Here is a 24397-nt window from a genome sequence, read left to right on the forward strand (position 1 = left end):
TGAACTTTTTTTAGTCTATTTAGAGGAATTTGTCCCATAATAATCAATAGTCCTACTTTACCCTTTTTTTAATTTGGTTATATTCAACATGTATATCGCCGTTATAAGATTATTTCTTTAAGAATTTAATTTACCTAATATTTTATAAGTGGTCTGACAACCGTTATAGAGGCTTATCTATGACAAAAAGTGTAACTGACAATGGCGTAGGCCTATGTAAAAAATAAATTTTAATCAAACCTCTCCATTGCAAGTATAATTCATATAATTAAAAACAAATTACGTACACGATGTAATAAAAACTAATATGGACAGGATCCTAGCAACAAATAAGCATCCTGACTAGGTTCTAGTTTTGAATTACAGGTAAGGAGATAGGGGCATACATTTTTCACGCAATACTCTGACCGCTCAATAGACTGCAACAAACTTTGCCCGCGCTAGCGATTGTTCCCTTGTGATTGGCGGCAAGAGAAGCCACTACCCTGTTTGGACGAGTCATCCAGGACGCGTTTTCTTCTGCACTGGATGGCTGTTGATTGGTGCGCTGCAGTGTTAGAAATTTTCACCTTCATAGTCACGAAGAAATCCAGGGGGTCTTCGTTAATTTGCGGTTATCTTCGTAAGTTAACTGTTGAGTTGATAAACTTTGAACATGAATAAATAATAATAATTTTACTATACTAACCAAATATTTAAAAACTCTTTGGGTCTACCTCAAAACCCTTTTTTGTTCCACAGCGTGTGTTGCCCTTGTTTAAAAACGGAAAATATAACCCTGAAGTTGATCCCAGCGTAGATCCTACGAAGATACAGTTGATATTACGAAGAACATCTTCGTTTATTCAAAGTTAATGCTTCGTTTGGATGTCCGTGAAGTTACTGTAATTTCTAACAGCGTGATTGACGTAGAATCCTGTTCTTACTTTTTCCGAACAAGTATCGACCTTTAAGAAAAAAAGAAACAGATATTTTGCAATACATCAGCCACCTACCCCACAGATTTCAATTAGGTATAGTTAATCAGAATGTTGAGTAATCCACTGGTGTGATTTCTCACTTTTGTAAATAACTGCTGCTTATTGACCTTGACAGCCTATCTATTGAAGCTGGTTACACGAGGAATGGAGAGGATTGTTAACCAGCAAGAAACAACTAGAAGAATGATGGCCTACTTTGCCGTGTTCAAGAAGTAGTCAATACTTCATAACACCCTTCCTTTTTATTTTTCTCCTCGGGTCTTTGAAACCGGTTTGAGTACAGCGCTAGCAAGGCCTTGGTGTTTGTTGGTGTAATCATCGTCACCACCCGGGCAGCTGACTGCTTCGAGCTTGATCGTGTATTAATGCTCGCTTTCTCACTAAAAAAAAGAGACTGTAAATACTGAGCTAAAACACATCCTCCTCACTCAGTTGTTTCCCGGCTCGACAGACCTGAGTCACAGGAGTGACAAAAGGTTTCATGTCGCGCGGTTGAGAAAATAGATTTCAAAGTTGAGTACTTAATACTACTATCTGGAGGGCTTCCAAAAGTTAACTCAAAACTGCATACGTCCATTGGGTTTGCTTCTTCCTATTTCATGGGGAATATATAAACACCTGACTTGAGTGATCAGTTTTTTTAGTGTTATTTAAACTATTTCGGAAAATTGCCTATATAAATATATATGACGTATGCCGTTGGTACTAATGTGAGAACTGTCAAATTTTAGACAAATTACATGACATAGCCTATGCATGTAACAAGATAACTGGGAAAAAAGTGATCTTTGAAAACGAGACTTTAAGCTCTCATCTTACCAGCAAATTAGTACAAAATAAGTTATAATTTTTTTCAGATTATATATTTAATTCTTGATTTTTCAAATCTGAAACTTTGAAAACGGTTATATAATATTATATAACGGTAATATATAGTTTATATTGTTTTTAATTCTTCATTTTTCATACCCTACTCTTTGAAAACTCTCATTTACATTACCTGTATACATATTATATCTAATTTACCGTTCAATGTGTCGGGTACGAAAAATAAATAATTAAAAATATTATCTGAAAAATTTTTAACTTTTTTTTACTCAGTTGCTGGGAAGATGCGCGCCAAAAGTATCGTCACAGATCACTTTATCGAGTTATCTCGTTACATACGAGACCTCTCAAAAGTACTATCTATCAACGGTCTACGTTCCTGCCTTCGTAGTTCTATCAGTAGTGATTGTAAAAAACTACATTTGGTCATCAGTGTTCGTCTAAACAAACATCGCGTCTTACTTTGCGGATGACAGTTGGAAAATGGGTTCCGCTTGTACGCTTGTATTCAGTTTTCTGCTAGATACTGACGCTTGGAAACTGTTTTATTGTAAAAAAAATTCGAAAATGTCCTGCTGTCATTTATCTGCTAGTTTTTCTCAGAGTTTGAGCCCACAATCAGCTATAGTAACGTAAAATAAATTTCACATGTGAGATGTTTCAATCTTTCACATTTTAACTAACAATCATTAATTCTGATCACTACGATACAACACGGTATTAAATTCTTGGAAACATAATTGGTTAAACTCGTGATAACATATTTCATCTTGCATCTGATGCCAGTCGCGTTTTTCCAATGTTTTTTTTTTTGCCGGAAAGGATAATTGGGCAGGAGCATTAGCTGAACTCCCTTGGATTAACTTTCTGCGCAAAAACTGTTACACTGTAAAAAAAATCCTCCCTGAATTTACTTGGGTGACTGGGTGCATATTATCCAAGGATATTCGTGAACATTTACGGATTTCGTCCTAAATTTACGGAAACTGAATTTATTTCCTCTGAACATTATCAAGAATATCAGAATCTTAACAAAATCTTTGAAAATTCGTCAAATATAGGGCAAAGACCAAAGTGGAACACTGGACGTAAGTCGGGATCCACAAAGACTAAGCTATCTGAAGCTATACGAAGAACACTTAGTTTATTGGAAGTACGATCTAAAGGAGTGTCCGTCAGTGTCCGTCTATCACCTGTCTGTCGGCCATCCACCCGTCTATCAACAAACCCAGCGATTTACATAATCCACAGTCCGTCTTTATATTCTTCTACTTGGTTGCTGCCAATTTACTTTAAGGCTTAAAATTTAGAAAGAAAAATCTATCTTTTAATGCTTTACTAGTTTAACGATCATGTACGCTAAGCACTTATAAATCATTAAACTAGCTCTAAAATAACTGTTTAAATATATTTTTGAGCACTGTTCGTTATTAATTACATTTATGAGTATAATTAAAATTTTTATTTCAAATACCCAACTTAAACGTGTTCAAACTAACTTTTTTTTTTTAATAAAGGCAGTTACTTTCAGACAATTTTGAGGTTATAATTCCAACCTCCCGTCCCGTCGAAAGCTAGAGCTTGATAAGATTTTGACTCACCGACGGATGGGATTTTCCGGGCCATGCGATTCGCTGCAGGTCACGTGATTTTACGGACTGATGCAACGGATCATCGTGACTTTAGTCAAGTCCTTGACGTTGGTGCCACTGAAATTTCCAACAGCGTAGCTTCCTCGTACGTGTTTCTGGCGAGGCGCTCTAGTGCGAAAGCTCGCTCCAGAGGGGACATTATAATAATGACAAATTATACTCGTTATTGAAGTCCCCTGTTCTGGTCACGAACTGAAAGTGATAAAGTGGCCGTCGGCAAGGTAACCTTCGCCAGCTATACAACTCTTGATTTATTTGTTCCTTGAAAAAAAAAATATTGGAAAAAAAACACGCTGTTTATTTTGAATGATGTCAGCAGCGACGTAAAGTGAATAAGAAACAAGGAATAAGTTACTATCGGCACCTTTTCTTTTATCTCTCGTCTTCCTCGACGTCTGTATTACCAAGTGTGGCGACGCAGTGGTAACGCACTGAGCTCGCTCTTCGGTAGACACGGCTGCGAATCCCGGTCCTTAAGTTAAAAATTTTCACATTCAATTATTTACGAAGAAAGCTAGTTATAAATTATGCAGGGATGTAAGTAAATTTGTGGTTATCTTCGTAAATTTACGTACACTTGAGTTCAATTACTTTTAATATGAATCCAAAATAATATACTTGGTATAGGTATTAGTAAAACCATCAAAAACTAACAAAGTCAACACAAGAACACACTTATTTTGTCCACGTGAGTGTGTGTGTAACTTTGTTTAGAACGAAACATACAACTAGGAAGTCGAAATACGGTGTAGTTTCTAAGAATATTCAGTTATTTTGAAACTACGAAGAAGTCTTCGTTTATTTGAGTTAAATCATTTGTTGAAAAGTTCGTACCGTTACTGGAATTCCCAACAGTGTAATTCCTGTTTTTTTCAATTCTTGCCCGAGATCGCGTCAGGTGAAACCAGTGGGTCCCCTCGATAGCTAATTATTAGGGGCATGCATATTTCGCGAAAAGATTCCGAGACTAGTTGAAAGTTGAAACACTGTAGCATCGTGTGTGTCTCGTGATTGGGTGAGTTTCTTTCAGGTCAATACCGATTATTACAACAACCAGTCACAGTGAGTCAGTGCGGAAGCAAACACGTCCTGAGCGGCTCGGTCAAATAAGGCAACGACTTCTCTCGTAGACGTCCGTCGATCACGAGGAAGAAACCGCTGGTGTGAGTATAACTTGTTGCAGTCTAATAAGCGTTCAGATTTATTCGCGAAAAATGCCTGCCCCTACTAATTATGCAAAAAACATGTGACGGAGAGAGTTGTTTATTTAACGACTACAAGTAATAACTTTAAGCCGGAATTATAATAGTCCGTCGCCTCCTTCCATCCGTCATCCTTTCAATCACGTGACCTGCGGCCAATACGATGGCCCGAAATATTTTATCCGCCATCCATCCGTCCAAAGTTTGGTAACTTCATAACTTTAACGGACGGATGAAATTATAACCGCCAAACATCTGCACGGTTTTTACGTGTCAAATCTTATTATATTAGAAGGTTTTGAAATGTGTTTAATTGTTTAGCTGCTCCCTTCGATAATTTTTTTTACTTACATTTGAATACACGTTAAAGATTTTTTTCTAACAAAAATCGTATGGTAACTATGAACATGTTTAAATATAGACAGGATAAAAAAAACATTGTTTAAAAATATATGTGCTTAGCTTAAGTATATGATTATATAACTAATGTAAGTATACGAAAAACTTTTTTTTTCCAAAAACGTCCGTTTACGGACGATAATTTAACGTGACGTCATAACAAAACATTGATGAAATGATTGCATACTTTATGAATAAAATTTAATCATTTTTATTTTAATAATAAAAGAATAAATACTTGAAATTATACTAGTAATCAGATTTTTAAAATGCAAGAATAATTAACCTTTATTGCCAAAATTTTTGTTGTAATAAGCAATAAAAACCTCATTAAATTTTCACTTCACTTTATAAACAGTCGAGTGGAAGAGAGATAGATGCGGCGCAAGCGTACAATGAGCGTAACGGGACACAGCGTAACGGAACAATGTGAGTAACGGGACACAGCGTAACGGAACAATGTGCGTAACGAGACACTTTTTCGTGCGTGCAGCCGGCGTTCATCGATTAATTAGACGTAGTCACGTCAAAAAAAATATTTTTTTTCTCAACAGTTGGCAGCTTTTGAATGGAAATAAAAATTATTGTGACCAATGAGCGGAATGTTGAAAATCGCTTGGCGGTTGACTGGCGAACGCATGCCGGCCAGACGGCGGCGGACTATTGTAATTCCGGACACGTAAATGATAACTTGACAAATGTCAGACACTTAAAGATTCTTTTAACTCGCCTGAATAAAAAAAATAGACTGCACCCAGTTACCACGTTAATTATGCAGACGTGGCCACACACTGGTTTATGTAACAGACCTGACCTAACTAACACAAGGCAAATTATTCGGGTGTCTGACTAGGGGTTAGTGAATAGTTAGATATCTCTTTGATGCAGGGTTAGGGAAAAAAACGAGTTAAAAAAACAAACAGCCTGGATTTTTATTACGTCAGTTATTTTGGTTCTCAGAATTTTCAAATGAAAGCTATACAACATCCCACTTTCTGCCACTCATGTTGAACCAGAAAAGTTAACATCAAAGAACCAGCAAACATCAGTCTGGGACTTCACTACAGGAAGGGTATTTCCACACTTTCTCCACAGAATAGGATACTTTTTTATTAATATATTTATTTATTTCCTCTTTTACACTGTCTAAAAAACACTAATTAATTAACATTTTACTGGAGTATTTAGCTGGGTATAATTTACAACGTATTAAGATAATTTAAATAATAAATTCTTAACTACTATATAAATATTTGTTCCTGTAAATCACAAAAAAAAAAGAGCTAACTTTTGCGGCTGAGTGGAATCAGACATTTAATTTTAAAAAAGTTAAGGTACGTATTATATTTAAATACATTATTTTAAAAAAAAAATTTTATTAGAACCATTTCTTTACAGTCTTTTTTTTTTATTGCATTTTCTTGGCTATTGTTGTTTTCTGTTGTAAATTGTGTTGTTTTGTAGTGTTTTTCATAGTATTCTGTTGGTTTCAATGACAAGGAACTGTTTTGAGGTATGTTGTATTTCAGTGTTTTTAATTGGTCTATGTTGGATTTTTGCTGCAAGTCACTCTGTTGGGATCTGTTGTATTGTTTTTTTTTTTTTTTTAATCGTGGTTTAGACCATTGTGGCTCGAACCAGCCAATACTGCTCTGATGCCTGTCACACAACACCGCTAAGCGTATACGCGCGCGAAACTAGTTAGCGAGCAGCGTGTAAATAGTGAGGGGTTTAGAGCGGAGGGAGGAGGGAGGGTGGAGAACAAAAGCAGCGCCCGCCGATCGCCCAGATGATAGCCGAACACGGAAGGAGCGCATTATCGTTGTCGAGCCGCACACGACGGGCGGCTAGGCACACAAGGTCCGCCCAACCGCTGGGCCAAGGCATGGTTGGTTCTCTTTTCTTTTTTCCCCGCCGCCCGTCACACAGGCCACGACGCGCCACTAAAAAGCGAGCACGGATTGGAAGCCGTCGGAATGACACGCCCGTCGTATACGCATTACGTTCTTTTAAGGCCCCCCCCGCGCCCACCTTGGCACGCAACACGGCGCTCAGAGCTCCGGGATAAACAACGCGATTTCAAAACCACTCGAGATCCTATCCGAGTGGCGGTCTGCTTACGAAAAGCACTTAAGAATTCGCTGAGGGGACCAAAAGGACTTTAGATTTCGGATTAAGTTTTTGACGTGACAACGTCTAATAAATCGATGAACGCCGGCTGCACGCACGAAAAAGGATGACTCATTGTCCCGTTACGCTGTGTCCCGTTACGCTTATTACACGCTTGCGCCGCATCTATTTCTCTTCCACTCGATTGGAACAACCATCTATTTGACTTTTTCGAGGCACATTAAACTTGAAACACTCCCATTCGTTTCCTACTTTTCCTATCATCGTCCTATCCTTAACAGAATAACACAGATTGGAAGAAGTTAAATAGCAAACATGTATAAAAGTTATAGTTAAAATAATCTCTTCGTTAAAGTAATAAACATATTTGAATTAATGAGTGCAAATAAAAGTATATTGATCAATAAATTGTAGATTTCATTTCACTCCTTCTTTGTATCCATAAAAATTAGTGATAATTCAATAAAAATGATTAAATTGTATTCATAAAAGTATGCAATCATTTAATCAATGTTTTGTTATGACGTTGTCACGTTAAACTATCGTCCGTAAACCGACTTTACAGACAACCAAATTTTAAACTGTATTTTCAGAAGATTTAAAAATGGCTAAAAGGCGTTTTTTTCTTCAGAGTAATAATTTTTTTTTTTTTGGCATAAAACACAACCGGTATAGAATCTTGAAAGCACTTAAGGAACTTGCATTACACCTTCAATCTTTATTTCTCCTCTTCTATAATAAATGCTACGGTCACCGCTCAAATTTCACAGTAGTTGTTCTATGGACGATGAGAAGACTCTGCGCCATTTTAGAGCCTTGCGCTTAGAGGCTATACCGCGCTTGAAATATCAGCGAGCGTCGCGCTTATCATCCCGCCCTGACTAACACACATACACCTTAACTAGACACGCAGACTATGAATGTGTCTTACTTTCTTTTAGCACTGGAAATAATTCTTACAAACGTGTCCAATAATGCACACATTTCAAATTTAGGATTGAGTCAATCTTATAAACTCAGAAATTATATAGGCGCGATCTTATGATGTATCTAAAATCGGTTATTCTGGTCTCTGCACAAATCTCGAAGCTACTTGTCTCGCCTCTTTAAGGTATTTTATGTTTCGTTGAATCAACCGCATTGATTCTTATTTTCTCGTTATTATTGACCGTAATAATACTCATTTTGTGTGTGTGTGTGTACATATATATATATACATATAATTTAAAAAATAATCGAAAGGCAATCTGCTGACGTATGTAAACAAAAAGATCAGGACAGAATCACGTCACATTAGTTATTTATTGTTTACAAATTTTAAGTTAAAAAAAATACAAGTGTCTCGTTTACTCCACAGTCCTCTGCATGCTCATTGGCTGCTGATTGGCTGTTGACTTGTACGATGTCTTAACCGGGTAGCTTGTGATTTAGAACTTCTTTTGGCTGAGCGTTTCTAATTGGCACAGAATTCTCCAGACCAACTATATGCCAATAGCAGAAGCATTACAATATTTGAATTCCAAACTATCGCGAAATGAATTCAGGAATATTTCCGGTCACTAGTGATTCGGTGGCATATTCTTGTTTATAACTGGATCCTGGTCGCAAAGGGCAAGTCTAGAGCTCTGTAGTCCAATGAAAGGTATAGGATACAAAGACTTAGACCTACATTTCGCTTCTGCTATTGGCTCGCAGTTCACCTAGAGGATTCTGGAACAAAAGGAAACTCTCAATCAAAGATGCAGCGAATCACGGGAAAACCAGTTGAGATTCCACACAAGTCAGCAGCCAGTGCTGTTTCCTTAACGTGTCAAGGACTGTGCAGTCTATCCTGGAGGTAAATGAATCAGTGACATTTTTTTCCCCAGTCCTCAGTGGATTGGCTAAGAACTTCCCCTTGTTTATAATTGCCCCAGGATCGTCTAGTGTGCGTCAAGAGCTCTGTGGTCCAATCACAGACGTGAAGCAGATATACATGTGATTCAAATCTACATTGCTGCCAAATGTAACCCACGAAAAAATCTCTTCTTCTTGGCAATCACTAGGGACCGGAAAAATTCGCGGATTAAATGACCTCTAGGTTAGCCTCCATTATCCTCTGCATTTCTCAAGTAAACACGCGTGTTCATTGGGTACTAAATTGTGAGGCGTCTCCACTGGGTAGCTTGTGATTCGACGCTTCTTTGGTCGATAGTCTCTCATTGGCCCAGAGAGCTCCAGTTAAACTGCGAGCCAATATAGCAGAACCATCAGAATTGTACACATGTTTGAATTTCAGCATATCACGAAATGAATCCGCGAATTTTTCTGATCTCTAGCAATCACTCCCTCCGAAGTGCTATGTGATTATGGACTCGGGTGGGGGGGGGGGGGGGGAGGGGGAGGTGTTAAGTTTTCCAATAAGCTCAATCGTTAATGCGCAGGCGTTAAACGCCGCAGACGCAGACGGGGCCAGGGGTCTTACGAAACACTTCGCAACACCGCGCCTCGTGGAACGACGGCCCACGCAGCCGTAACTCGTCCGTGAAAGTCCGTCATCGCGCCCCGACGCACCAGCTCTCTCGACCGCCAAGGTTTAAAAAAAATGTCCGTGCGTAAGAAGTTAAACTTCTTTTTTTTTTATTTAAGACACTAAACTATTACGAAAGTTAATGTAACAAAAATTAATTAAATAAGTACTCAGTAATAATAATCAATGTTAATATAAACGTGTATAAAATAATACAATAGCAATTCAATAAAGACGCACTCGCTGTCTCGACCGCCTGTCTGGACAAACACCTATTCCAACCGCCAAGGTTAAAAAAAAAGTCCGTGTACTTACGTACGCGCGTAAGAAGTTAAACTTCTTTTTATTTAAGACACTGGACTATTACGGAAGTTATTGTAACAATAAATTAATTAAATGAGTACTCAGTTATCAATGTTAACATAAACACGTATAAAATAATACTATAGCAATTCGATAAACAAATAAAATGCATTAATATATATTTGCTTAAATCACCATTTGTAAAATCCATCTATTTGAAACTAAAAAAAAAAAAAATCCACTGCCGAGTCAAATTGAGCGTAAACTAGTCTAGTTTTTCTTACAAATGTTCAATATGTTCACCTTATACGGCACACATCCAAGTCCGATTCTACCCAAACTTTGGTTAAAAATGTCTGGAGAATGGAAGCAATAATAGTTTCTTCGATTCTGTGTCTCAACTCTGACAAAACATTAGGTAGCGGCCGAACGAAAACACGATCTCTTATGAAGCCCCAAAGGAAAAAAAAAAAAAAAAAAAATCGCATGGCGTTATGTCAGGTGAACGTGGAGGCTAGAGAATAAGAGCTCTGTCGTCTCGACCATCACGACCAATCCAACGGCCAGGGACTTCGACGTTCAACCACTCTCGTACAAAGTGATTCCAATGGGGAGGGGGGCTCCATCCTGAAATGACATATTCACTCTTAGCAAATTGCAGAACACAAAACTGCTTTACACTCAGGAGTCGCCATTTTGCGAAGGTGGCGCTGCAAGCGAGGGAAAAAAACAAAGCAGTACTCCCGCATGCGCTCATCTAAAAAATTGTTTTGAGTTACGCATTAGTTGTGACCTTGAACCAAAACTCTACAACAGTTACAGTTGAAACTATCAAAATTAATAACTGGGACATTATTTTATGGACATACAGTACTATAATTAATTGGTAATTGGTAGGGACTGGAAAAATTCGCGGGTTCAATGACCTGTAGGATGAACTCCATAGTTCTACGTACACTTGGTCAAATGCCACCCACTCATTGGCTGCTGCTGTCTTGTGAGACGTTCCAGCGTAGCAGCCTGTGATTCGATAAAGCTTTGGTTGGGTGTTTCTCATTGGCCCAGCGTCATCCAGGTGAGTTGTGAGCCAATAGCAGAGGCAACACTGAGGTATAACTATTTATATTTTAGCCTATCGCGAAATGAACTCGCGAATTTTTCCGGGTCTCTAGTAATTGGCTTCGTGAGACCCACGAAACTGACCAGACTCATTGGTGCGACTTCATCTCGAACGTTACACCCAACCTCTCTCTCTCTCTCTCTCTCTCTCTCTCTCTCTCTCTCTCTCTCTCTCTCTCTCTCTCCCCCCCCTTCCTTAATGCAGGGTGGCGCAAAGCTGCTGATCAAACACAACCTTTTTCTGTTCTCGCGCCATTTAGGCTAGAGCTGAGTCACTCTCTCTCTCTTGCCATGGCACAATCGCCCAGCACGCGCTGGGAAAGGTTACACAGAACACACCACTTACAACAGTTTCCTCGCGACTCCTTTTGCTTGCCTATCGGCCTCGAAGCATACCTGTTGCAGCTCGAGAGCCAATGGGGTGCTGCCTTCGGCTCCCGGACTGGGCCGTTCTGATTGTCAACTTGAGATCAATATTAGCTGCCTCCTGGTTGTACATAGGTAGGCCTACACAAATACTACTCACTGACCGATAAATAAATCTCAAAATTAAAAAAAGGGGGGGGAGGTTATCTGTAAAGTCGGTTTATGGACGATAATTTTATGTGATAACGTCATAAGAAAACATTGATGAAAAATTGCATACTTTTTAATTTTTCAAATATTAGGGATTTGCAGTTTTTGCAATTTTAACTTAAATAATTTGATTAAATACAATCACGAACAATTAGTTAAAAAGCCCGCCTTAACCTGTTTGATATTATAGAAGATTTTCTCGCACGGTGGTTGGCCAGTTCTTGCACGCTCGGCTCAAGCGGAACGTGACAATGAGTAATTTTTTTCGTGCATGCAGCCTGCGTTCATCGATTTATAAGACGTTATCACGTCAAAAAGGAGACCTGGAGTACCGAAATTTAATTCAAAGGTTTGGCCGATGCCCTAGAGTATGATCAAGAATTTTTTTTTTAATTAAGCTTTCAAACAATCTTATTTGTGCAAAGCCTAAAACATAGTATTGTCTGATTATATATGTGTGTGTGTGTACTATGATCATTTGTTGTCGTATGACATGGGTATTTTTTTCTTTTACGTTAATGTTTTTTGATCAAATTTTTTGCGTGTGTTGTATGATAACGTAGAGACCTGCAAAATTCGCGGTTTCGATGGCCTTCAGGATAGACTGCACATACCCCTGTACACTCGGGCAAATAACGCAAGTTCATTGGCTGCCGACTTGTAAGTCGTCTCAGCTGGTTTGTCTGTGATTCGATCCTTCTTTTAGTTGAGGGTTTATAACTGGTTGAGATTCTTTCCAGATGAACAGTAAGCCAATATTGCAAAATTATCTAAGAGGTATATGTGTTTTTGAATTCTAGCTTATCACCGAATGAATCCGCGAATTGTGGTGGTCTCTAAAGATAAGACTTGTCGCGCTGAGACCTTTGAATATATATACTGTATAGAAGTCGCGAGTGGATAGGATTTACTCTACGTTTTTCAGAAGCGTATGATGAGCAGCTTGGGAACTTCACCGCTGCAGTGCGCTGCCGTAACGCCCTGTATCGTCTTAGTTGTTATTTCAACGGTAGAGCGCAGCACTGTCACCCGCTGTCATTTACTGCAGCTCAATGTCGTTCAACAGGAGGGGGAAGGGGTGTTTGAAGAGTTCGACACTTGTCCGCTAGGGACCACCACAAGTCGATGCCCTAGAGATGGTGGCGATTGCGGCGGTGAATTAACCAACTACCTCAAAACCGTATTAGAAATTTTAACCTGGGCTGGCGACTTCTATACAGTATATATATTCAAAGCTGAGACGGACTGTAGAGGTCGCCTGGCGCCGGACAGAGGCGCCCGACTGACGGAGAGACCGGCCGCGCCGCTATTAGCCGACTTAGCCCCGGCCTCGACACAGAGAGAGATGGATTGCTTTCTGCGGGCCCTGGAGTCGTTCCTGGAAGAGAGGGGAGGGGGGGGGAGGGCACGTCTAGCAAGTTCTTTACTCGCTGATGGCGATTATTAACGTCGTCCAGATCCATGCCAGCAGGACTGACGAGGGGAGCGTATATCCAGAGTCGCGGGGATCGACCGATTTGGCTTGGAACTGCGTTCAGCAGAAGCAGGTTAGGTTTGCCCCCTTTTCAACGCCCTAAGAATGTATAAAGCTCTTTAAAGATTTTCAAGTAGTGTGTGACGGATATAAAAAAATATATATATATATTTTTTTTTTCCAGTGATTTTAAATCAAAGGTGTAGCGCAGTTGAATTTTTTTTTTAATGTGTATCGTGTATCATCTTAGCTCTCGGTATGCCGTATTTGGTAGGAGTAATTTCGTGAATGGAACGGAAGACGCGAGGAACGGAAATGTGTAACCACGGTGCTGCCATCTGTGGCGGATTACGTGAACCTAAGGTTCGCAAAGCCAAAAGGATAACACTATACTATTTTACTGTTAGGTGATATATTTTTTTTTTGTTTAACAAAGATGGGCAGTACTTTTAATAGAATTACTTGTCGAAAATCAGGTCTAAATTAAATAGTTTGAAATATCGGTCTGCTGAAAAAATTATTCGGTAGTTTGCGAAGCTGCTCCGGCAGTGAATTCTGGCGGCGGGTGCGGAAACTACGTGTGATTTATATTGTGAGTGTGTACCGAACCCCGAGCCCGCGGACTGCCAGAACTGCGCCACACACTTACTTGACACTTGAAGGGAAAAAAATTGGTTGTCTGTAAAGTCGGTTTACGGACGATAGTTTAACGTGACAACGTCATAACAAAACATTGATGAAATGATTGCATACTTTTATGAATAAAATTGAATCATTTTTATTGAATTATCACTATTTTGTATGGATACAAAGGAGTGAAATGAAATCTACAATTTAATTGATAAATTTACTTTTATTTGCACTCATTAATTCAAATATGTTTATTATTTTAACGAAGAGATTATTTTAACTATAACTTTTATACATGTTTGCTATTTAACTTCTTCCAATCTGTGTTATTCTGTTAAGGATAGGACGATGATAGGAAAAGTAGGAAACGAATGGGAGTGTTTCAAGTTTAATGTGCCTCGAAAAAGTCAAATCGATGGTTGTTCCAATTGAGTGGAAGAGAGATAGATGCGGCGCAAGCGTATATTGAGCGTAACGGGACACCGCTTAATGGGACAATGTGAGTAACGGGACACTTTTTCGTACGTGCAGCCGGCTTTCTCCGATTTATTAGACGTTGTCACGTCAATAATAATTTCTCAAACACCACTTTAAAATCTTTAAACGAGCTTTATCTTTCTTTCTAGGGCCAACAGCCGAGATATGTTGAGACGTTGAAAGGAGCACTTGCCTGCTTCCACTCACATAGTTCCAAGCCGAATCTGTGAGCCCCGACTCTTACCCCCTACCCCCCACCCCCTTTTGCCAGTAATGAACTGCGTTAAGTCCAGTTAAGACCACCTGTACTGTTTTCACAACCAATTGGATGGACGTAGTGAAGGCCAAAGTAACCAAAGTACAAAAAATTTTTGACTGGTTTTAAGTGTGAAATAAAATCAACCTCAAGCCAAGAACTGGGCTTTTCTTCTAATGAGGTTGGTAGGCATAAAATAAAATCACACATAAAATATTTTTATTAAATTTTACTAATTTTGTAATATTTTTTTGTAATATTTGTACCAAAAGTTTTTTTTAGTATGGAATGTTATTATTATACAACACACAAACTATTAGTTTTGAAGAAAACCTGAACCAAATGAAAAAAAAAATACCTATGACATAGAGCAAGAACTGACCAGGTACAAATAATATATTTTTTCTAATATCCTTGCAATTAAGGGTGAAAACTAATACGCATAGTTATTTAAAGGTTTTTCAAAGCCAAATTAACAGAACCACAAGTTTGGGTTCATCCGAAAATTGTTTGATAGATACATATCCAGTTCTTGACCAGATATTTTCAAGTAGTAAAAAAAAATGAGTAGGGGGAGGGAGGATATCCAATGCTAAGTATAAAATGTATTTTCCCCTTCGGTGTCGCAACCCAAATATCTCGGCTCCCCTTTGTCACTTGTCATTTTTTTTTAAATCATACATCAATTTTTGCTGTAATTTATGCTTCGAATTATTTATGTAAGGTTACAACACCAAATATGGTCCGGCTATCAACGTGACACATTAACAACCAGGGCGATGTGTTGGCTGGGTCACATTGAGCACTGGAACCTAAAACTGTTTGGCATGACAGGGCACGTATAATAGCTAGTCAATCCATCTTACTTTGTTCCAGTTTTACACCACTTAACATGCTGTAAAAAATACATTAAAACTTCAATGTGCGACTGGCAAAGCAGGAACCACATTGTGTGTGCGGATAATGAAGTCCATCTACATGCGGCAATGTAACTCAATTTAGAAAATTTTCATTTACTCAACCAAAACGTTAATGTTTGTATCGAGTCTGTAAAACATTATTGGATAATCGTCTACCAAAACTTGCCACCCGTTTGAGGAGCGCTTTGGGTGTGACTCGATGCCACTCTGAAGAAAACTTGTTTCGAGAAAAACAATGTCATGAATATATTACATCGAATATGTACGATAAGAATTCCTTTCCAGCAGATCAAGGTAAGGTCTAATCAATATATATTTCCTACGAGCAGCCTGATTCAACCCTAGACTGTTATAGGCCACGATATTTGAGTTTCTAGTAAATTGCTGTCACCTTTTTTTTTTTGAGGGAAATGTTATAAAAGAAAGATTATGAATTTTGGATAGCCTAATATTTACATCAACGTGGAATGTGAATTATAAATGGCTTAATACTTCGGTCGTTTCATCGATATGAATTAATGAATATTTTAAAACTTGTCGTTTTTACAGGTAAGAAACTACGTGTCTTGTGTCTAGCGCGCCAGTTAGTCTCAATTCACCGCGGTGACGCGGATTAGACTGTGCGTCTTCCAGTCCAGATCTGCGAAATGGGGGAGGTTGCCACACCGCACACTGCCCGAGTGCTTATAAACATAAGACTGCAACTTAGAAACAAATGGACATGTTAAACTTCTTTATATTCAAGCTAATATATATCTATTAGTATACTAGCCATAAAACTGCGATTTCAAAGATAGCATGCATAATAATTATATATAACTCTTGATCAAAATATTTTTTATTAGAGTATTTTCCTTCGGGACTTGAATAATTTTTTTACAGTGTGAATAGTCACATTTACTCTATTAAAAATTGTTGCTGCATAAGTTGAGGTAGCATTTTTTCTGCCAAAAGAATAGCATTTTTGTTTTATTTATAATTGCTGTCAATAGTATGCGCAGCAAACCATTTTAGTTACAGTATCTCATAATTTGAGGCAGAGTGAAGTTATAAATAAAAATTAAAAAAACTTACAACTCGAAATCTACCTCACTTTTCGATTTGCTTTTTTTTATTAGTAACTATAATTTAAAGGCCTTTCAAGAAGAGGCTTTTTTCTTCTGTATACTTAAATGTCCGTTAAGTTTCTGTTATTATTCTTAGTGATGCTTGAGAATTAGTGTTCAATAAAAGTAAGCTCAAGTAAACGTACATTAACAATCTCTGAATTTTAAAAAACCAAAAATCTTGTATTGAAGGTGAAGATTTAAAAAAAAAAGTGTACGGGAAAGAGTCTTTTGCAGATCATGCCTAATTAAAAAAATTTTGCAAAATATCATTTGATTGTAATTTACTTATGTGTGTGAGTGTATGTATGCTTGTGTGGGAAGAAAATTTTTATAGGGAGAAACCACATTTATTAAAGTATTAGCTTTGATGTGGGTGGTGATAATCATGATAAAAAGAAATGACCATGTTTGTTTCTTTTTATTTTGAACAAAGATTTCATGTTCCCGTCGTATTATGAAAGCTAAGTCATTTTTGCAAATTTTTGTTTTGGGTTTAGAAAGTGGTATAGTTTTTGAATGGCCACTTTTTATTCTCGGGATTATGCCGGAGAGCGGCGCAGGGCGGCTACTCACGTGGCGAAGGGCTCCGGGTCCAGGTCGTAGAAGCGCTGCAAGGGCTCTCGCTTGATGAGCTTGCGCAGCTGCGCCTCGTCGACCAGCACCAGGCCTTGCTGCACGTTGCGCTGCTTCCACTGCACCACGGGCTGCTGCGGCCTGCGCTTGCCGCGCGCCCGGGGCCCGCCTGCGCCCCTGGGCCGCGCGCCGCCCGGGTAGATCATCCTGCCAACAACCACGCGGCGTTCTGTAGAGCTGGTACACCCGCACCTATCTACCCGGCCGAGATCATCCTGCCAACAACCACGCGGCGTTCTGTAGCGCTGTCACACCCGCGCCTATCTACCCGGCCGAGATCATCCTGCCAACAACCACGCGGCGTTCTGTAGAGCTGGTACACCCGCGCCTATCTACCCGGCCGAGATCATCCTGCCAACAACCACGCGGCGTTCTGTAGCGCTGACACACCCGCACCTATCTACCCGGCCGAGATCATCCTGCCAACAACCACGCGGCGTTCTGTAGCGCTGTCACACCCGCGCCTATCTACCCGGCCGAGATCATCCTGCCAACAACAATGCGGCGTTCTGTAGCGCTGGTACACCAGCACCTACCTACCCGGCCGAGATCATCCTGCCAACAACCACGTGGCGTTCTGTAGCGCTGACACACCAGCACCTATCTACCCGGCCGAGATCATCCTGCCAACAACCACGCGGCGTTCTGTAGAGCTGGTACACCCGCGCCTATCTACCCGGCCGAGATCATCCTTCCAACAACCACGCGGCGTTCTGTAGAGCTGGTACACCCGCGCCTATCTACCCGGCCGAGATCATCCTGCCAACAACCTCGCGGCATTCTGTAGAGCTGGTACACCCGCGCCTATCTACCCGGCCGAGATCATCCTGCCAACAACCACGCGGCGTTCTGTAGAGCTGGTACACCCGCGCCTATCTACCCGGCCGAGATCATCCTGCCAACAACCATGCGGCGTTCTGTAGCGCTGTCACACCCGCACCTATCTACCCGGCCGAGATCATCCTGCCAACAACCATGCGGCGTTCTGTAGCGCTGGTACACCAGCACCTACCTACCCGGCCGAGATCATCCTGCCAACAACCACGCGGCATTCCGTAGCGCTGACACACCCGCACCTATCTACCCGGCCGAGATCATCCTGCCAACAACCACGCGGCGTTCTGTAGCGCTGACACACCAGCACCTATCTACCCGGCCGAGATCATCCTGCCAACACCACGCGGCGTTCTGTAGCGCTGGTACACCAGCACCTATCTACCCGGCCGAGATCATCCTGCCAACAACCATGCGGCGTTCTGTAGCGCTGACACACCAGCATCTATCTACCCGGCCGAGATCATCCTTCCAACAACCACGCGGCGTTCTGTAGCGCTGACACACCAGCACCTATCTACCCGGCCGAGATCATCCTGCCAACACCACGCGGCGTTCTGTAGCGCTGGTACACCAGCACCTATCTACCCGGCCGAGATCATCCTGCCAACAACCATGCGGCGTTCTGTAGCGCTGACACACCAGCACCTATCTACCCGGCCGAGATCATCCTTCCAACAACCACGCGGCGTTCCGTAGCGCTGACACACCCGCACCTATCTACCCGGCCGAGATCATCCTGCCAACAACCACGCGGCGTTCTGTAGCGCTGACACACCAGCACCTATCAACCCGGCCGAGATCATCCTGCCAACAACCATGTGGCGTTCTGTAGCGCTGACACACCAGCACCTATCTACCCGGCCGAGATCATCCTTCCAACAACCACGCGGCGTTCCGTAGCGCTGACACACCCGCACCTATCTACCCGGCCGAGATCATCCTGCAAACAACCACGCGGCGTTCTGTAGCGCTGACACACCAGCACCTATCTACCCGGCCGAGATCATCCTGCCAACAACCACGCGTCGTTCTGTAGCGCTGACACACCAGCACCTATCTACCCGGCCGAGATCATCCTGCCAACAACCACGCGGCGTTCTGTAGCGCTGACACACCAGCACCTATCTACCCAGCCGAGATCATCCTGCCAACAACCACGCGGCGTTCTGTAGCGCTGGCACATAGGGGCATCAGATTTCGCGAAAAGATTTCGAGACTAGATGGAAGTTAAAACACTGTAGCACAGTCTGTGTCTCGCAATTGGGTGAGTTTCTCCGAGGTACAAATCGACTGTAACAACACCAATCGCAGTGATTCAGTGCGGAAGTATACGTGCCCTGAGTGGCTCGGTCGAATAAGGCAACGACGTCTCTCGCAGACGGCCGCCAATCACGAGGAAGAAACCACAGGTGTGGGTATACATTGTTGCAGTCTAATAGGCGTTCGGTTCTTTTCGCGATAAATGCCTGCCCCTACTGATACACCTACACCTACCCGGCCGAGATCTTCCTGTGAAAAACAGGCGTTCTGTAGCGCTGACACACATACACATACCCGGCTGAAATCATCCTGAAAACAACAGGCGCAGCATTCTGTAACACTGTTCTCAGCCCATTATAAAAAGCTAACCTGTACTTAATTTATATTTTTATTGTATGCTTTTTGAAGACGGTCATAAACTCATTGATTTATGATTTTTAGTTAACTTTATTCCACCAATTAGATCAAAGATAATGGACAATCTATGCTGTACAATAATCCGACTGCAACCAATGATCATTATTATGACAGGTTTTTATTACATTTTTAACCTTGTGAAGTCATGTTGAAACTGCTACACAGTTAAGGTTTCCGTGAAAGGGTGATTCTGCAACACACGATGTTTGTTGATGGCTGACAATGAAATTAAATTAACATCGTGTGTTGCTTTACGAGTCACATTTTAAAAATATGGTTATTACTAGTAGATACTAGTCGCACGATACATACTAGGTATTCCATCCACACATAGCCATGCGAATGATGGTAACGGAAGGATTGGTGAAAGACGACGAAAGCGACATAAATTACAGAATTGGAGGCCCTTGTTGTTCATTGTTTTAAAGAATTTCGTCAAAATATTAGTTTTCCTAGATTACCATAAACTTATTTAAGACGTTGAAGTTATGGCGGGATGTTGTTTCTTTTTTCCCCAGATTCTCACGACGTGAACTAGGAAGTTAGAACAATCTGCAGACGGCGCGAAGCAATCACCAGACGAAACGACCTGCAGACGCCGGCAAGTCATTCCGTTCGCCAGACGTCGTAAATAATCAGCGTGACCTTCGCTCGCGAGCCTCCGTGCAGGGGGAAAAAAAAAAGGTCGACAAGCAATAAAACGATGCGAGGTTTCAAAACACGTATTAAACGTCCGCGTCATTACCTCGGCCGAGAACAACGGCTGCAAGGATGGTTACACCGGCCGATGCGAGAAACAGACCTGGTCGCACGAACGACAGTTGATTTTTGCTTCTTTTTTTTTTCAGTGAAACATTTTGAGTTGAAAACGTTTATCCTCTCGTTAAAGCGATAGTCGGTCGAACTTTGTGCGACGAAACACCGTCGGATTCGAATCGCCAATAAAGACGAGACTAATAACTAGAGACCGGAAAAATTCGCAAGTTCATTTCGCGTCAGGTTAAAATTCAAACACTTATACGTTTGCGATCCTCCTACTGTTGGCGCACGGTTCACCTGGAGGACTCTGGGCCAATGGGAGAGGCTCTAAGCCAAAGAAGTGTCTAATCACGGGTAACCCAGTCTAGACAACTCTCGAGTCAGCAGCCAATGAGCAGGGGAAATTTGCTCAAGCATGTAGAGGACTGTAGAGTCTATAATAGAGGTCATTGAAACCGCGAATTTTTCCGGTCCCTACTAACAACGCGTTGACAGTGGTTGAGCCCACAGCGGATACATCATGTATGTACGTGTTTGTCGCGCAGTATTTGTTTTACCTGCGTGTAGGCGCAAGCGTGTGTGATTGTTACAAACTAATTATATATGTCCTCTCATATGACTCGTAAATGTGCTGGGAATTATAGAAAACGCAAACTGTGTCAAAGAGATTGATGACTCATCTGGGCTTAACGAAAAGGAGAACACTCAAGGAACGGAGACCCGTTGATTGTGGAGGGAAAGGAGGAGGTGAAATAACGGATAAAGTACGATTCTTTGATATGGTTTTCCGTCGCCGTGCTTGCTACGACTGTGAACCACCCATTGTGTACTTCGACGTTCAGTTGTATCGTTGAAGTGGATTATTGAAGTATGTTTTTTTTTTTTTTATTTCGTCGAAGGGTGTCCGGGTTCGTAAACTACCCGGCTCTCTCTGGCACCTGTCCCTCGCCGGCGACCCAAGTGCACATTTCAACCTTGTATGGAGTGTCTGCCCCGCGCCACGAGCCCTGGCCAGACCGGGGCTTGTTTTGTTTCCTGAACGCGCCCCAGCAACCTTCACATACATCAAGCTGGCGCCGCCGCGACCTTCCACTTCCTTACACGGCCGTTATTATACCGCGAGGAACACAACTCCTGCTGCACGGAGGGCATCGAGGCGGCGGCCGGTTACACACACTTACGAAAAAAAAAAAATTACATTTTCTGTGCGGTTACAAAAGATTCCTTCGGAAACCAGACTACAAGAAAGATAAACACGTGGCTACGTTCAGGCACATACACAATGAGAATGAGGGAGGGAGGGGGGGGGGGGGGTTCCGTGGAGTCCCTTCTGTTCCGGGATTTAAATGGAAAACCAAAATTTAAAGAAGACATTATAAGAAAATAACAGCGACTTAGCTACAGAGAGCTTTATTTGGAAGGATTATTGTAATCCTTAAGAGTGTCCAACAATCAATATATTTCCTCCCACATCCAGCCCAACATGCCTCGTACAAAGGGGGGCGCGGATGACTGCCGTACTGGAAATTTACCATAATGACAGGCTTTGCCAATGGATGTTTTTACATTATTCAACAAGAGTTATAATTTTTTACACGGTTTATAGTTACTAATGATTTTAAAAGTGTCACTAATTCCTAATCAAAACCGAGATATTATGTCTGAACCAACAAAAAATGTAATAAAATGTATATTTAAAAAACTATAGAAAATGTGAATAGTTTATATAGAAATATAGCATATTCAAAATAATTTAAATGCCTGAAATATTAATTTAAGAACCTTTTTCTGCATACCTTCAATTATATTCTAATTAAAATTAGTTGATGCAGAAAAAGTTATAAATTTAATAAGACTTAAAGATCTCCATGTGTTGCTAATAGTATTTATTATTTACATGTTAGTGGAAAAAAAGCTTGGCTGTCAATATTAACTCGAAGGTCTTAAAAATTGAAACCGCGTTTAATGTCATTACTTACTATGTTATAATTCTTATTAATTGAATTATTTTTTTTACTAGAGGCTATACAATAAATGCTATCGTATTTTAGAGACTTTTTTAACTTGAAAATCAGATCTGGATAGCTGAAATATCTTGCTGAATAGTTTCACAAACATATTTCCCAATTTTTTTTTTCCATCAGCATCTCTTCTTGATCAATTCTGATTACAATTGGAATATCATTTATTAAATATTAAAGAGTAGTTGAGATAAACTACTACTTTGCGGAACACCTAATAACATGAAATTTCATTTGCAAATTTGACTGAAAAGCGTTTATTTGTAGGATAATTAATACGTATATATACCACGCATTGCTTGACGAGGCCTAAAATTGATAATTTTTTAATCATAAGATTTTGTGGCAAAGTTTCAAAGGCACATGTTGAAATAAATAGAATATTTTATTTAAATCGGGTTTTATACTGGTACACACACTCACATATATATAATAATTGTGTGTTAAAAATGATCTTCCTGATTGAAAGCTATGTGGCTTTTCAGTAATAATATTTTTAGGAATAAAATTCATGTACCTATAAATACTTTTTTCATAAAGAACTTCTAAAATACTACATAACAAAGGTTTGTGACTAAAATTCAACTGTTGAAAAAACTTCAAGAAAATATAAGTATACCGATAAATGGTTGAAAACACAAAATCGGTATACAACCACTCACTGACTGATACACACTTAATTCAAATATTTCATGTACAAAAGCAAAATGTTTATAAATGTTTGAACTTTATTTATAACATGTTGGAATGATAATGCTACAGTTACTAAAAACTAAAACGCTAAAAAACAAAACAAAAATATTTCTGCAAAACTCCGTTCCCCCGGAGAAACCCCCGGAATGGCCACCGCATGGGGAGCCCAAGAAAAGAAACGGGCTCCCCATTTGGAAGCCACCTGGTAGGTTTTTTTCTGTTCCACCCACCGTTTCTTTGGTAGCCTGACTTGTTACAAGGGATTGTATTCCTACCAGAAAAATGCCACCATTTCGTCTGGGCAATCCGCCTTGGAGGAGCCGGGGCGCGAACCCGGGTCCTACAAGTCACAAGGCAGGCGCTCTACCCCAGAACCAGAGTGGTAGAGCGGATACTTGCAGTCTTCTTAACACTGACATGATGTTATTCCACGTGCAGTACGTGCAGTAACATCTAACCTCGCTAACGAATAACTTTTATAAACAATATATGTATAATAAAAAAGTTATTCAATACACGAAACATATATTTTTTTTGCGTATATATATATATATTCATTTTTTGCGTTTTCATTTAAACCAGTCAGATTTATATATATATATATATATATATATATATATATATATATATATATATAAATCTGACTGGTTTAAATGAAAACGCAAAAAATGAACTTAAGAAAAAAAGTATTAAAAACAATTAAATAAAATACCAAAATATAAAATGTTTGGTTTTCATTTCTCAAAACAAATGAATTACATACATTTCTATGTAACGCTGGACTTCTAGCAGTCTACTGTTCCCTCCAGGTTTTAGTGCGAAATGTTATTTTATAACACAATAATAAAGAAACTCTAATCACAAGAAATTATATAATGGATGTACTGGGTCCCCTCCTCAAAATCCTGGTTACGGCCCTGCTATGATTATTTTTATATATATGAAATAGTTTTTTCGAGATGATATTTTTAGTATTTTTACGATAATTGGCGCATTATATTATATTTTAATTTATGTTTCATTCAAGCATAGTATTCAGCAATTAGGCTTTTTTTTACCGTGCTTATTATTTTCTCAGTTAATACTGGAAAGCTTTTCAGGTAAACGGTTTACAAATAACTTCACTTATTGGAGATACAAGGACAACACCCAGTAATACTGCGAAAACTATGTATGTACAAATATCTGTAACTTTACATGGGTATTTGTGCAA

General features: G+C 40.1%; 1 protein-coding gene across 1 annotated transcript in view; it reads right to left on the bottom strand.

Annotated features, from left to right (window-relative positions):
• Positions 1 to 24397, bottom strand: part of LOC134534147 (death-associated protein kinase related-like) — a 159137-nt gene that overhangs the window by 121459 nt on the left and 13281 nt on the right. Inside the window, exon 2 of the mRNA XM_063372261.1 lies at positions 17138 to 17344. Within this exon, the coding sequence (XP_063228331.1) occupies positions 17138 to 17343 (206 nt within the window). The 5' untranslated portion in view covers position 17344. The remainder of the gene's footprint in view (positions 1 to 17137; positions 17345 to 24397) is intronic.

This window comes from Bacillus rossius, chromosome 7 (genome assembly GCF_032445375.1).
Source record: "Bacillus rossius redtenbacheri isolate Brsri chromosome 7, Brsri_v3, whole genome shotgun sequence".
NCBI classification, from domain to species: Eukaryota; Metazoa; Arthropoda; class Insecta; order Phasmatodea; family Bacillidae; genus Bacillus; species Bacillus rossius.